Genomic DNA, 16,588 nt, shown 5'->3' on the forward strand with positions numbered 1-16,588 from the left:
TTGTTCAAGAATTGGCAAGCATTTCCAAATACATCTGTGGGGGTGCTGCTAAATTCAAACAAGCCCCCAGCTGGTCCCAGAACACACTTGGTCCTAGTCTATTCAGAAGGATGCAGGGAAGTAGCAACAGGCTTTCTGCTTCAGAAGCACAACGTTGGCAACAGTCCATGTAGTAGCTGGCTATACAGTTGCCCTGCGGAGATTTTGTTTCCTTTCCTCCCCCAAGAGACAGCTTATTTGCAAGGAGTAGAAGTCTCAAGGCTAGTGAAGGGGTCTCCCAGGCCTAGAAGCTTTTACCTCTTTTTACAATTCTGTATCATCTCCATTGTTGTCCATAGGGCACGTGCTCAGTTACAGGAGTCACACTGAAGTCTAAATTATGGTGTATTTCTAGATTTTATAGTTTGCAGCTCATTTACATGTGACTTACCAGTGAGAGATAATCTCAGTCAGAAGTTTTGCCTATGTAGCAAGGTGAACACAATACACTTATTCGTTGTCCAAGAAAAGTGGGCTTAGATGCCAATAAAAGTCAAATTATTATTTGTAAATGGTGCCCTAGAAGCCCAGTTCCTAAATATAAATGGGCTAAGGAGATTGGGGGCATGTTATGTAAGATATTGGATTCTAAACTAAAGAGTTTAGATTTTTAATCATGTCTAACCTTTTTGCTTGTGATTTCTTTCTCTCTATTTTTCTTTTTTTCTTTTGAGACAAGGTCTCACCATATAGCTTTGGCTGTCCTGGAACTCACCCTGTAGAACAGGCTGAGCTTAAACTCACAGAGATCCACCTGCGTCTGCTTCCTGAGTTCTGGGATTAAAGGCCTGCACCAGTATGCCTGGCTTCACTTGTGATTTCTTACCCAAATATATATAATCAAACATATTTTGCTATAAAAACATAAATATTTGTTGGTATATATCTCAGTAGAGCCACTGAGGTGTTTAAATATAGAAACATACATGTAGTCATGTGACATTAATCCTGTGAAATAGACAAGAACCTCTTTTAGCTTTAAAACAGTGGTACTCAACATATGGATCTGTGAACCCCCTGGGAGGTTCACAGGGTTGCCTAAGATCATCGGAAAACACAGACATTTACATTACAATTAATAACACTAGCAAAACTACAGTTATGGAATAGCAAAGAAAATAATTTTGTGGCTGGGGGTCACCACAACATGAGGAACTGTATTAAAGGGTCACAGCATTAGGAAGGTTACTCAACCAATGCTGTAGAAGATTTGGTCTATGCAGCACATGTAAACAATCAATATCAGGTGCTTGAAATAGTGGGGACCTTTATTTGTTTCTCTTCTGTAAATGCAAAGGCAGAATATCTTCTCATATCCTAGTGAAAGGACACAATTTCTCAAAGTATATTTACATAGAAGAAATCTACAAGAGTCCACACAAGACTTCTCAAAAGGCAGAAGTCAGCAGGTAGAAAAACTTTTATTTTAATTTAAAGCAGCCACTAAGTATTATGCATAGTCTTGGCAGTTTATGCAACTGACTGAGGCAGTAAACAACTGTCCAGCGACTTACCAGCCTTTCCTCTCCTAGGACGTAATGCATGCCTGAGAACGATTCACCACCTGAAACCTGAAGTAAGAGTCTATGCTTCGTGGCTTTACTGCCCGTTCCACTCAATTCACACAACCTACCCAAGTCAGCCTTCCATGTCTCCCAGAGGCTCATATGTTTGAACACTTGACTCCCAGCTGTTGGCTCTGTTTTAGCAGTAGCGGAACCTTTGGGTCTGAGACATACTTGGAAGACCTAGGTAGCTGGGGGCAGGGACTGAAAGTTACATTTTCCTCTAGTTCCAGTTGGAGATTCCTGTTGCCTTATTCTCCAAGATGTGAACAAGTCTTGTTGCAAGCTCCCACTGTCATGGACCAAGCCACTGCAGGTACCATGCCTTTCCCACCTTCTAAGTTATGAACCGTAATAGACCTTGACCTCAAGTTGCTTCTTTCAGGCAATGAGAAAAGCAACTAATACAGAGACTTATTGTCTGCTTCCTATGATGACAAGTAGTCAACATGACAGACTCTGTCAAAATGTGAGTCCAGGGAGAACTGTTGTCCTTAGTTCCAGGCAACCCACTCAAGCTAGTAATGTAGCTTAGACATAATGTCAAACACCTCCCTCTTTTAATTTCCCACATACCCCACATCAACTTGGACTCATCATTTAACTCTTATAATGTGTTCACAGCACGCCTCTGTAAGTCTCTGTCCACATGAAGGTGTAGCTATGGCAAGGACACAGTCCATACAAGACAAAAAGTATCTTAAGCACTTGCTGATATATTTAAACTAACTCTGCTAAGTCCTGAATTTACTGTGCTAGTCTCAGCACAGAGTCTAGATTAGGGTGCTTTCATTTTGGGGTGAATAGAAACACACAATCAGAAATCCAAGAAAATAAATTTATTGAACTTTGAAGGGAAAAATCCACAGACATAAAAGAAAGTTAAATATAGACTGCAGGACACAACTAGTCATACTGTGAATAATGGCTTGTGTGGCCAGCAAAGTACCAAAAATGACATTCTGGGACTGATTGAGGTATTTAGCTATTTTTGGCTATAGAAACATGGTCAGCCTATGGTGAAATGCTAAGATAGTTCATCAAAACACACGTCTTTAAGCTGAATAGATTCTAAGTTGACGATATTTCATATGAACTAAATCATGTAGCCATTGGAGAAACCATAGCAGCAAGGTAGCAGAAAAATCTATTAAAATCTATTACAAAGTAAAACAGTGAACCGTAAACACCCAATGCTAGATTGTCACTGTCTCTCCTGCATGAAGGAGAATTTAAAACTACTAAACATTAAGCCTGTTTGCCCATAAATGTCTGATCAAAATGGTAAATACCATTAAAACTTTCAAGCTTTAAAAAATACTTAAAATGAGAAGTATTCTTCTGTGGGCTGAGAGTCCTCTTTCTCTCATACATCTTTTTGGGGGGCTAACCCAAAGAACTACATATACATTATTTGGGAATCAAAAAGCTATTTTTATATTGGGCATTTTTCTACTTTGTCTGAGACCAATCTTCCTAGGGGTAAAAAAGAAGTGATGGATCTCTTCTTACTATTTAAAATACATCTTATGGAAGGTTTGATGACAAAATTTCTGCCACTTGTGTAATTAATTCGGAGTTGTCCTTTGTGACTGGAAACTCATTTATTCTGTCCCGTTTTTTCCGCCTTGAGTTAGAAGTATGTGCCTGGCTGTGAAACAAGCCTTTAATCTTCTATTCTGTTACCTGGTTAGCTTTATCCAATGTGCTTCAGCAGGTGAGTTTCTCTCTGTATGTATTAATTCTTAGGTGACTACAGAAACCAAGCTGTGTTTGGAGAGAAGTCCTGCATGGACGTGGGGTCTGCTTCTCCCAACCCCTGGGCTCCCCAAATCCCACTCCATGTGTTCTGATGGCTACTCTAAATCCCAACTAGTAACACTACCATCACTTCTCTTAGCATGGAGCCCTGTGGCTTGAACTTAAATTTGGTGAAGAAAGTGCTTCTTTTGTTAATATCATGTCTGCTATTGTTTGGTATGTGATATGTTGATCTGTATAAAAATTGTTAAATTTTATAAATTAAAAAATATTCATTAAAACCTTTAAAATTAGTTTGTTCCAATAATGTAGGTTATTCAACAATGTAGAGTTAAGAAATTTGGGGAGTTATAAAAAGGGCTTTGTAAAAAAATCTAACTTGTTGGTTTTCTTTAGGTTCATTGACCAAAGCATTAAACCCTCTTTACACTGTAGTTGCTACATCCTTAGATGGATCGTTGTGAATGACAATACGTGTATAGTATATTATAAAACAGCCATGCTTAAAGTGTAAATTATTAAAATATCTTTATCAATTTTATGTCAAAATAAATGTTTTACATATCCAAACTAGCCTTACTTTCTTGCCTAGAATTTTAGTTCCCAGTTATTTAAAAGAGAAAAAGAAGTCAGCCTGTGCCATAATAATCTGCATTCAATTTCCTGAACTGTAAAAGCCACCTGATTGTTTTGCTTTTCCAAAAAGCATGATTTACATACATGAAAAACATAGTTATTTAATGCTTAGTATCACAAAATTAAGACCCACAATACAGACAGTCACTGCCACTAAGCAGCCTCAGAGACGATTCTTCAAAAATATTTATAATTCACAATGGGAATCTATCTGATTAAGCATTCTTGATTTTCGACTTTATGATAATGTTTCGACATTTCCGAAAAAGGTATTTTGAATCCACACTCACACTCACCCTCACACTCTTCCCAACACAGATTTAAAACATGATTTTGGTTTAGGCATTCATGCCCAGCCATTTCTTTGCCATTACAGACAGGAAAGGCTACTGCATGATTTTGTTCAGTTGGTCTGTGCTCACATAGCCACACGAGGAGAGGAACTTCTTCTTGTCAGGCAAACGCAAAGCAGTTGCGTTGAGTATAAGGCCCCGTGGAGACTGCACAGTGTGGACCGCGGTGTAGTCTGGGACAGGTATCTCAGCATCCGGAGCAGGCTCTGCGGTTTCCGGCATTCGGGCAGTAGTAAGGCTTTCTGTGGTGATGTAAATGTCCTCCTGGTTAAAGCTTGGTTTTACACACGACGTGGCCTCCAAGTGAGGGGCCATAGCGATGCACTTTTTGACATCTGCCTCACAGAAGTAGGCACTGTTCATGCTGTTATTTTCTTGGCAGGGTGCAGCCGCCTCCGGCTGTGGCTGTGTGTTGCACTGGGCTATCCCTGCCTTAATCTTTTGGCCTGGGGAAAGTACTACACTGCCTGCTGGTGTAATGTCGCTTACTTGGGCATAAAAGTCGATGTTTGCCAGTGAAACCGGATTGCTCTTCTGTGTAGAGGTGGGTTGGTGGGTTGACTCAATTTCACTACTCAGAAGCGGCTGTGGTTTGTCTTCCGCTGTTAAGGTCATGCAGGGGTGCAGAGAGCCGAGGGAAGCACCATAAGGCGAGCTCTTTAGATTCTTCTGGTCAAGGCACAAGAGATTGGCTTCCTCTTTTAACTTCTGTGACTGAGCAAACTCTGAGGTACCATCACACATGTCACTGGTGTGGAAGTCGGTGTCCAAAATGTCAGGGTCATAGCAGCTGGTGCGTCCAGAATCATCATCCTTGACTCCAAGGATACTAAGGGGTTTCTCACCGGCATTGCTTAGAAGTCTGTCTGTGTCTGACCCTTCGGTCTTTTCATCTGCATCGTCAATATCTAGCTCAATAAACTCAACCCAGGAGTCATCATTGTAGAAGTCAGATTTGTAGTTATCATGAATGCCTAAGATGGTGTTCACCTCCTCCAATTTTCCTTCCTAGGAAGCAGATAGAAAGTGGAGATCTATGAAAAGCAACTCCAAATGATTAAATAATTTTCAATAGGATGCATTGAGCTTGCAAAAACAAAACAAAACAAAAAATAATAACCAAACAAACAAAAAACCCAAACTTTCTCAGCAGAGGACAGCATTCTTTAGGTATTACTCAATTGAATGATCTACAACTTAAGAATTAATTACCTTCAGAAGATCTGGATCAATTCCTTTAATCTTTGGAACAGGGACTGGGGGTAATATCAGCATCTTAATCCTTGAAAACAAATAAGGTTTTATTTTTACATATCTTGAAGATTACATGTTTTATTTCAAAAGATAGAAATAAAATAGAGGCAATACCATGACTTCGTCTAAGTATTCTTAAAACTTATAGAAGGAGAATATGAGAAAGAGAGGGAAAGTACTAAATAGTAGGTGACAAAAATTTCAGGAGAAAAAAAATCACAAAAAGCCTTCATTTAAAATCATTTCATTAAATGTGGTTTCTTTTAATCTCTTTTTGCTTAGCGCTTTTGATGTATAGCCAATTTTAATATTTGGCTGTGAGGAATCTAACTGTCTAAAGCCAACTTCCAAGTGACTTATAAATAAGACACCTTTAAAAGCATACAACGCCAAGAAGAGAACAAATCCATCCATAAAGTCATTTTCATCCTTGAAAAAGAGTGGGTGGGGCTAAGTCAGCACTACACAGTCCATAGTAATCATAAAACACTTAAGATGATTTTTAGCCAGGATGATATTGCATGGGTCATTTAAAATAGGACAGACTAATCTGAATTATCTCTAATTAGGATAGACTTATATACATAGTACTATGATGTATTTACATTTTCTCTTTTAAATATTGAAATCATTTTTCTTTTAAAAAAGATTTATTTTTAATTAAAATTGAATTACATTGCTTTCCTCTTTCTTGTCTTTCCTACGGCCTCTCCCAGTTGTCCTCCCCTGAACCCCTCCCATGTATTCCCCTCAAGACTTACTATTTTTATTTAATGTGTCTCTTTGAATATACTCCACAGGTGAGTGAGTGCCTAGGGAGGTCAGAAGACAGTGCCAGACCCCCTGGAGCTGGAGTTAGAGGCAGTCATGAGCCGCCCTAGGTGGATCCTGGGAATTGAACTTGGGTCCTCTGCAAAAGACCTATGCAGTCTAAACTGCTGAGCTCCAGCTTCTCTGGCCCTTGAAATTGTTTTCTGACTGTAATTAATTTCAATGTTTATTCTACAGATTTTGTGTCTTGTTGAAATTCTATTATTTAGTACCTGGAAGCGGCTCAGGAAGCATTTCTTGAACAAATTTGAATGAACCATCTATTTGTTTCTATAACAACTGGAGTTTATGCCTTAAAACCAACACAGTTAGCTCTCATGTTTCCAGCCCTCAACTGGGGAACTGAGTGGTTGTGATACAGATGTGATCCCTAGGGCCTAAAATCTCATGATTATTTATAGAACAAGATTATTGACTCCTGCATTAAACAATTCATCTACTCCTTACAACTACCAGAAAGCGAGATGTGTTGTGGGGTATTTGATCACACTGTGTGAAGATGTCTGTTTTACCTCACCTGACTAAGGCACCTTCTAATTGGTTTGATAAAGAGCTCAATGGCCAATAACTAGGGAGGAGAGTATAGGCAGGACTTCCAGGGAGAGAGGGGAATTCAGTGGGAAGAACCAGAGAGGTGGGGATTTGCCAGGGAGATGTGGAGGAAGCAGGAGATACAGTGTGGAGGAGAGGTAACATGGCAGAACATAGATTAATGTAAACAGGTCAATTGAAGTTATAAGAGCTAACTGGGAACAAGCTTAAGCTAAGGTCAAGCTTTCTTAATAAAAAGTCTCCATGTCATTGTTTAAGAGCTGGTGGTCCAAAGAAAGTATGACTATAGAGATGATATTATCTGTGCACTCCAGTCATTCAAGAAAGTTGGTAGGGTTGGCTGGTACTCAGGTCCAGAATGGCTGCTCCAAAGCCCAGGTTGTCTGCCCTGTGCTGTGCTGCTTTGTCATTTGGTCTATAAATGCATCATTCAAGTTTTCAAAGATACAAAAATGCAAAGTAACCCCAATTATATGAAACAAAGATTCCCAAATAACTAATGTTTGATTTTGTGTCTCTTTTTGGAGAATATGGTCTATTTTGGCAGATGTCAGTGGCCTTCTGTAGTTGTGATGACCTTAAACCACAGAGACCCCAAACTCCAAGAGCACAAGCTAGTAGTATAAATCAATGAAGCAGATGGGTTACAGTGCTATTACTAGTAGAATGTGATGGTGTAAGCTGTGTGTCTCCTCAAATGGGAGAGCTAGCCCTCTGCTTCAGATCATGCACAGCACAGGAAGATTGGCCTAGTTTACTACACATCCCAACATTCAATGTTAAGCCAAAAGGCTCATTTTTTTTTGTTGCTGTTGAAATCAAATTCTTCTCTCATAAAATACATTCCAACCATAGTTTACCCATTCCTCCTATCCCTTCCCTTCAATTCCCCTCTCTCCTAGATCAACTCCCCCTCTGTTTTCTCTTCAGAAAAAAGAAGGTCTCCAAGAGACATAGCCACACAGGACAAAGCAATAAGACAAGGCAAAAGTCCTCAAATTGAGGCTGGAGCAGGCAATCTAATATGAGGAAAAGAGTCTCAAGAGCAGGCAAAAGAGTCAGAGACATACCCATTCCCATTGTTAGTAGTCTCACAAAGTCTCATACTTAAAAACAAAATCCTCACTTCAAAATAGAAACCATAATTGCACTGTGGACCTGCAGTTTCTTAGTCTCCCACTTCTGCTGTTTGGGGATGCAGCTCTTTCTTTCATGAATTAATAGTTCAAGGGCTAGGTCCATCATATGTTGGGAATAAGCACAAAGGAAAGATAGTCTGGATTGAAACTAGGTCCAAATGTATCTAATTCAAATATGAATGTTAACACAAACTTTGCCATCCTTTACTTTTAATTATTTGAATTATACCAGTGTAAACTTCTTTCACAAAACTTGAAAGATATTTTGATTCTGGAGCCCTCAATATCCCTGAGATTTTTAGCAAGACCTGGAGCATTTTAAGTTTGGAACATCATGTTAGTTTTGTCCCCACTGGTGCTATTTCCTTTCATTTCCTGCTTTTATCACAACATGAAAATTTGGATAGTGATAAAGGCTTCTGTACGAAAGTGAAAGAAGTGGATTCTTTTCTACAAAACTCAAGTTGCCATAGGACATCAGGAGTGTGATAAGGATTTCAAACGAATTTCACAATGTGTTGATTTTTGACTGAGCATTACAGTTTGTTTAGAGCTTCATTATTCATAGAAAATACACTTTTGGGAAGAATTCACTATTCAGCCATAAAGAAAATGAAATCACATTTGTGGGAAGGTTCATGGACCTGGAAACTGTTAGGCTCCATGAAATGAGGCCGATGCAGAAAGACAAATATTACTGTGTGTTCACTCAGATATGGAACAGAGATTTCAGTTTCTCTCTACATTCCTTTATATGTAGGAAATGAAAGTAGACAGGGACCTTGAGAGATGAGGAATCAGTCTGGAGGAATGCAGAGTACAGGGAAGATAATGTGATAAATTTGCAGAAAACAGAAGGGAGTTCTGGTTGGGAGGAAGAAGAAGCCAGAAAGAAGGAGAGGAGGTTGGTGGGGGAGGGAATGGGAGGGAAGAAGAAAACATGATGATGTCTATGCATGGAAACATGACAGTGAGACACATTTCTTTGTCTCCTGACCCCACCAAAAATAAGAAGAAAACAAAATATCCTTTGAGTAGAGGCTATGACCGAGCACCATTGGGATAATGTTTACTTAGCATGCATAGAGCCTTGGTTAAATTCCTAGCACCTCAGCCGGGTGGTGGTGGTACATGCCTTTAATCCCAGCACTCGGGAGGCAGAGACAGGCGGATCTCTGTGAGTTCGAGGCCGGGCTGGACCGATAGCCTCCAAAACAATACAGAGAAACCCTGTCTCGTAAAAAAAAAAAAAAATCCTAGCACCTCATAAAACCAAGAATGGTGGAGGCAGGAAAATCAGAAGTTGAAAATCAATCAGTCTGGACAAACAAAGTAAAATACACACCCCCACTTATTTTTTTTAAATCCTATTTATTGAGAGAATGATATTTCGTTTTTAAAGCTAATGTAACTAGATAACCTCACATGGTTTTCATGACATGACATGGACAACTTGTGTTGAGGGTGAATGGTTTTATGTACATAGCAATTTTATTTTCTACCACTCCATATAATATTTGGAATCTCACTAGCTCTCTAGATTAATTATCACAAATCCATTGATTGGATTATTTTTGGCATTACTCAAGTTCATACCATACTTAAAACTCTGAAGATACATTTATTTTTTCAAACAACTGAAAACCCTGTCGTTTCAATTGTAGTAGATGTGTTTACAAAACAGAAACATGGCCTAAAAAAAGCTAAGTTCAAAATGAAATTATGCAGTCAGTTTTGCTTTCTCCATAATTTACATGATAAAAATTGAACATGAAACTGAAAATGGAGTTCATTCAGTTGTAATTTTTCAGTATTCTTGGCACTCAAGAATGCTGGCATTGCCTGAATTATTTCTAGTTGAATTTTATTTTGAGGATGACTAACTCTGAGGTTGGAGAATTTGGATTGCTGCAACAACTAAAAGCCCACACCATATATTCCTATATTCCATTTTGAGTTACTGATACCTCTAGATTTCAGCTGAAGAACTTGATTTCAATTTTACATAGAGCAACTGATCAGTGGCCCCAAACTGAGGGATTTCCAGGACACAGGACTTGCAGTGCAAAGAACAACTGAGTCCTGGGAATCTTGAAAACAGTTGTCACTTTTGTCCTAAAAGAGGCTCATGACCTCATGGGAGTCTGGAAATATCTTGAATGTAGACAAAGGAAAACAATATCACTATTTTTTCCTGCATGTTGCATAAACGTTTTCTGCAATCTATGTTTCTCCAAGTGGAAAAATGATATTTCATTGTTCAAAGGGATTTAAAAGACCATATTGCACACAAAAATGTGGACTTTCAGAGAGAGTAAGTGGTACAAACAAGTTCAAACAACAGTGGTTGAATAGTTGCACTCAACTCTCTGGACTCCAAGAGACTGTAAAATAGAATTTCTTAAAAATTGGAAGGAATTTGGATTGAAGTTACAAATGTAGGTGAAACATAACGTCATGGATGGCCAAATAATTTAAATGGGACCCAAATTTATTTGAAATCAACACTTTATGAATAAACTTATGAAATGTTCAGGCGGCTTCAGTTTGTTGTTTAAATTAGATTGTACATGATGATGGCAACAGACTCTGCCGAAGCTCCAGGGATACTGTGAGGTCCTGATGTGAAGGGGAGACTAGTGAGAGTCCTGTTAGCATATACACAGGTACTAGTGCAAACCTCTTCATGTACTACACTGACTTTCTGATCTAAACTGTCGATTTTCTAAGGTCAACACTACCGACTAATTATAGTTGTGGTAAAGGCAAAACCAGAATCGAATTCTGGGTTCATTAAAATTTCCACTCCTACTATACAAAAGAATTTTTTACACAACATGGAGGAGTACACATGGAGATCACAATTTGCAAAAACATATCAAAGTGAGTGTTTTACACCTACCTGTGCTGTTTTGAAAAAATCACTACAAATAACATCACTGCTACTCCAAATATTCCAAAGATAATAATTAAGAACCATGGAAACCGGAAATCTAAAACAGGAAAGAATATTTCACCAACAGAAGTATGAATAATTAAAGCAAAATTTACATTTCACTGTTCTTTCCCTCATGAAAACATTTGTCAATTTGAATTCATATGGCAAAGTTAATGTTTCACTTGATAACCATGGCAACAAAATGGGATGACTTTGGTTTTTTTCTTTCCTAAGGATACAACATGCTTGTCTACTGCAAATGTGTATGTGTGTAAAAGCAGTTAAAGAAAAAGAGGACGCTGGGTATGGTGGCACACACCTTCAATACTGGCATTTGAGAGTCAGAAGCAGGTGAGTCTCTGTGAGTCTAAGGCCAGCCTGGTCTACAGAGTAAAATCTAGGACAGCCAAAGGCACCCAGAAAAACGCTGTCTTGAAAACAACAACAACAAATGAAAAAGAGGTCGGTGATTTGAGAGAAGCTGAGGTAGTGGTGATGGTGGTGGACATGGGAGGGTTAGAGGAAAAGGGAGGGGAAAATGATGCAATTATATTACAATTAAAAATTCATTATTAGAAAAAGGGAAAAATTCAAAACCAAAAGCATGTTTCAAACAGGTTGCAAAAAAGCTAAACCTGAAAGCTTCTCATATGTCCAAATGTCTAAGGAATATCATTCGGGTTTCAGTGCCAAGAAGAAATTGTTGCTTGTTAAACTTAAGTAAACAATGCCCATTTGATATTTTAAACTGTAATGATTTTTTTTAGCTTCCACATTGAGGCTATATGAAAATTATGAGGGCAGAGTACTGACATACTTAGGCACATAGAACACATTTTTATAGCTTTTTTATTTTATTATTTTAATTTTAAATAGCTTGTTTCACATGTCAATCCCAGTTCCCTCTCCCTCCCCTCCTCCTGCACCCCTCCACCATCCCCCCTAGCCTTCCACCCTATCCCCACTTCCTTCCACATAGGGGATATCCAGAGTCTGTCATTTCACCCAGGGCAGGGTCCAGGCATTCCCCTAAGAGTCCAGGCTGAGAGAGCATTTTTATAGCTTTAAAACTATGAGTTTATGTACATTGTACAGAGGCCGTCCATATATCAGTACATATATTAGTACATATATCAGTCCCTGCCCCCAGTTCTTCGAGGTTGGTTCCCAATATATTCCCATAAAGGCAGAAGCTAACTACAACTAGAAATCTGGAATCATCTCTGTGGTTTTCTGTGTAGGACCTCCAAATGATTCATGTGTCCCATGAATATGACTAACCCATGGCTCACTAGGCTTTCTCTAGGTATACACCACACCTGCACTTCCCCAAATCCACAAGTACCACCCTTTCATCCCCAAACTTTAGATAACTTTGTCTCTTCCTGACACAAATGCAAAACAAACACATTGTAGAAAAAATGGTAATATAGATACAAAGAAATATACAAAGGCAAAAATCCACTGCCATAGAATTCTACTGTTCAGGAACAAGCACTGTGTTCCTCTGTCTGTGTCTCCACCTGCCCAGAAACTTTCCCTAAACCAAATAACTTGGAAACAAAATCGTTTTGTTATTTATTTAAATTTTATTTTATTATTTTTAATTATGTGTATGTGTGCATGTGAGGGCAGGTGCCAGCAAGGGCTAGAGATGGTGGATCTTCTGGAGCTGATGTTACAGGTGGTTGTCAATCTCTTGATGTGGGTTCTGGGAATTGAACTTGGGTCCTGTGGAAGAACAGGAAGTGCTCTTAACCACTGAGCCATCTCTCCAGTCCCTCCTTTTGCTTTTATTTGTTTTTTTTTTCCAATGCACACATTTCCTACAGATAGTGACTTCAATGTCTTGCCCCTGGTATATGAGACTGGGGTATATTGACCTAGACAATATACCAACAGTGTAGGCATATGTTAGCTACTATATTGCCAAAAGTTATGCTAGCTGCGAATTAACCACCCCGCCCACACTTTACCTTCTTCACATGCCAGTGAATTCGTCTGAGGAAATGTTATATAGAGCACCTCGCTGAAGTCACTGTACTTTTCAAAGTTCCGTTGTCTGGATCTCACGCGCACTTCATATTCTTTTTCCAGTCTCAATGAGTACAGTGGAACTGATGTTGACCATAAAGGGCCCGTCTTGCAAAACAAAACATACAAACATATCACCTCAGGTATCAACAACTCAGTGCACAAATTCTTCAAGTGTTTTCCCTTCTCTCTTTACATGGACTTTCTCGAAATTGAGTAGTATTTTAACTTGTCCAGAGGGAGTTGGCTATTAAATGAACAACACTGAGACAAAATATGTAAAGAATAATTTTGTTAAAATAATAATAATAATAATCCTCAAATTTCTTTTAGTATAAACCCAAAGATATACATTTGCTTAAAGAAATATAGCTATGTCTTTGTCTTAGGTCATTAGTCCATTAAGATCAAGTTATAACAGACTTAAGCATGGCAGAGCTATACAGACGAGCACAAATATGTTATCTACTTATCTGGGACATTGCAGTTTTTTATGGAGAAATATATTAGAACAGGGAACCCCATGTTTCCACACCAAAGCAAATTATGGTCACAAGCAAGTTATATATCTGAAGAATATGTATTCTCTGGAAAATCTGACTAGTTATTTAATTAATAATCATGGATTTGATATAGTCCTAGAAATACTATAGTTACCTTGAAATGTCAAATAATTTTATTGGAAGCAGCTACACCCTTTATTTATGCCAGAAGTCTTAAACCTACCTCAGGATAGTCTGTTGCCCAAGAATCTGCATAGAAAAGCATTGTGTAGATCTTCTCTGAATTGAAACATTATCTCCTGGAAGGAGGGTCTTCAGACTTAGAAAGTAAGCAAAACTCAGAAGGCCGAGAGTTCATGAAACCTAGATGATTCACAAGGCCCTTCTACAAGGGTAATTTGCACAGTAATTATTGCTGGGGAGAGGTAACTGTCCAATCACCTTAGCCTCCTGCAAGCTGTGCAGGGAGCAGCTGGGATGCAGCATTCATCATTTGTGTTGTGGGGGGCCACCCTGTGACTGTCGCTGCATGGGAGTCATACGTACTTAGGTAAATGCACTCGGTGAACTCACTGGGATGGTAAGTTAGGAATGGGTGGAGCAGTTTTATTGACCTGTTGTCATTGGTACCCTATCTGGAGGGAAGAGATGTTTAATCACATCTTCCCGGGAAAATGCATATAAGAGGAAGTCATTGCAGACCTTGGGCGTTGAGCATCAGTGTTTCACAGTTTTGAAAGTTAGGCCATTCCCCCTTCTCAGAGGAAGTCAGTGAGACTAGAGTCTTAGCCTATTAGATACTGCTTTCAGAGTGGCAGACCCAAGATCCACATTATCACGGAATTTTCCTCTAAGTCACACCCTCGGAGCTTCTGTGTTCCTGTATAAAGAAAACGTGCAATGCTGCACCTTTTCAGCAGTATGGATTCTCACATGAGTGGTACCCTGTGATTTGTTTTACTAAGCCAAAAGCTGTGGTTTCAGCATCTGAAACAACAGTGTCTTTCACCCCAGTTGGTCTCTGCTCACAAAGCTCTGTTTTCTCTATGTGTATATGGCAGGGGTGTGTCTTCTTACAGGAGCCTCTGAATATGTGCAGGGTTTTTTATTTTTCTGAGACAGGGTTTCTTTGTGTAGCCTTGGATGCCCTGAAACTTGCTCTGTTGTCCAGGCTGGTCTTGAACTCACAGAGATCCACCTGCCTCTGCCTCCCAAGTGCTGGGGTTAAAGGTGTATACCACCATCACCCAGCTGTATGCAGTATTTATATGCTGAAAATGCTTTCTTTAAAGCAAGACTCTGAATTTTAAACTTTTTGAAAAGTAGTTTTGAACACTTGTGTTTCATGCCTGGGTTAAGACCTGGCTTCTCTGCTATTGTCACCAGTATTATTCATAGATTTCACTAACAACTGTAAATAACCACATAGCAAACCCTAGAGATAACACACCACACCCCATCCCTGTCTTTCTTCAACACTTCACACCTGCAGCTCCAAACTGAGATCTTCTCACTTGGCTCCCACTGTACCTACCCTGGCAGTGGCCTGCGTGGGGACATCTTGTCTTCCTCCAGTTCCCAGAGAGAGCTCTGTCCACCACAGACACTGCCAGCCCTCCAGCACTCCTTTCTACCAGTCTGTGATATAATTCACTTACTAGATTGCTTATATTTTACTGCTCAGATTTAATTGTGTATGTCTTTCTACACTATATGGCAGTTTTCTGAGGGAACTTTCAGCTGTATCAAATAAGGAACACAAACTATACCTCTAGGAACTAGAAAAAGGACAAACTAATCCCAAAGGTAGCAGAAGTTAGCAGATGCCAAGTGTAAGAGCAGAAACAGGCAAAGTTGAGACAAGAAAAAAATATTGGAAATGATTGATATAAAAAAGAGTCCTTTAAATATTTTATTTGGCCGTTAATGGCTGAGCATCAACTAATAAAAATGAGAAAAATTCTATTTACTATTCATAAATGCCTATAATGTTTTGATTAAACCTACTTCTCCTTCTTTCCTTATCCTCCACCACTTTATGCTTTTATGTGCATAGGTATGGGACCACCTGCTGGAACATGATTGGCCTCTCAGACCTCACATGTCTGAAGAAAATGGACTGTCCCTCTCCCAGCAGCCACCAATGGCCAAGAGATTCTCAGGCAGGGGTGGGAACCTCCTAGTGGGATTTTGGCTGGCATGATCTTGTGTAAGACTTTAGCTGCATGCAGTCCCAGCTGCTATGAGCTCATGTGTGTGACGCATTGTCATGATAAGCAAATAGTTTCCTTAGAGACATCTACTCCATTAGACTCTTCTAATGCTTCTTCTCCTTCTTCCTCAATAATCCTTGAATCTTGGGAGGAGAAGGTAGGCTATTGATGTTCTATTTAGAGTTGAGTGCTCTGCTGCCTCTTATCCTCTGCATGTTGACTGTGGTCCTCTGTATTAGTCACCATCTATTGAAAAAGAAGCCTCTCTGATGAGGGTTAAGAACTGTATTGATCTATGAGCTGAATGATAATAACTAGGGGCGGGGCAGTTAATTGCTATGTCCATTTAAAAGCATAATGGAACTGGGTTCTCTGTGGGAACACCAGACCTTGAGCAGAGACCCACTTCCCCTTCTGCCTGGGAGTAGGCAGCTGTAAGACAATGTTTACTAAAGACATGTTTGCTAAAAACAATACAATGCCTGGGGGCATTAAGTTCCTGGAAAAGGCCTGCCTACAGAAACCACCCTGACCTCGACCTTGTCCAAAGACTAACCGCCTCTTCTGCCACGCCCAGATCAGTTTCTGGGGAGAGAGCAGCCAGGGTAGAGGAGAGAGCAGAAGCTTCTCTGGTGGGAGCCTTTCTTAGGAAGTTTTCTTGAACCTTTTTGGAGCCTGCTTAAAGTTTTCTTTACATTGTTGAACGAGTCTCTGTGTTGTCAATCCCCGACACCCTCCGCACGTTCTCGGACACAGGCCGCGCAGCAGAC

The 16,588-nt window shown here is 39.5% G+C and overlaps 1 protein-coding gene across 3 annotated transcripts in view; it reads right to left on the reverse strand.

The window, feature by feature from the left end:
• Positions 1-2,428: 2,428 nt before the first annotated feature.
• The window catches only part of Ghr (growth hormone receptor), a 252,717-nt gene continuing 238,557 nt past the window's right edge, over positions 2,429-16,588 (reverse strand). For all 3 annotated transcript variants that reach the window (XM_040757559.1, XM_040757557.1, XM_040757558.1), the window contains 4 exons: positions 13,045-13,210; positions 11,033-11,123; positions 5,567-5,636; positions 2,429-5,362 (listed from right to left, as the gene is read on the reverse strand). In XM_040757559.1, the coding sequence (XP_040613493.1) occupies positions 4,388-5,362; positions 5,567-5,636; positions 11,033-11,123; positions 13,045-13,210 (1,302 nt within the window). In that variant the 3' untranslated portion in view covers positions 2,429-4,387. The remainder of the gene's footprint in view (positions 5,363-5,566; positions 5,637-11,032; positions 11,124-13,044; positions 13,211-16,588) is intronic.

The sequence above is a fragment of the Mesocricetus auratus genome, unplaced genomic scaffold, assembly GCF_017639785.1.
Source record: "Mesocricetus auratus isolate SY011 unplaced genomic scaffold, BCM_Maur_2.0 Super-Scaffold_100015, whole genome shotgun sequence".
Lineage (NCBI taxonomy): Eukaryota > Metazoa > Chordata > Mammalia > Rodentia > Cricetidae > Mesocricetus > Mesocricetus auratus.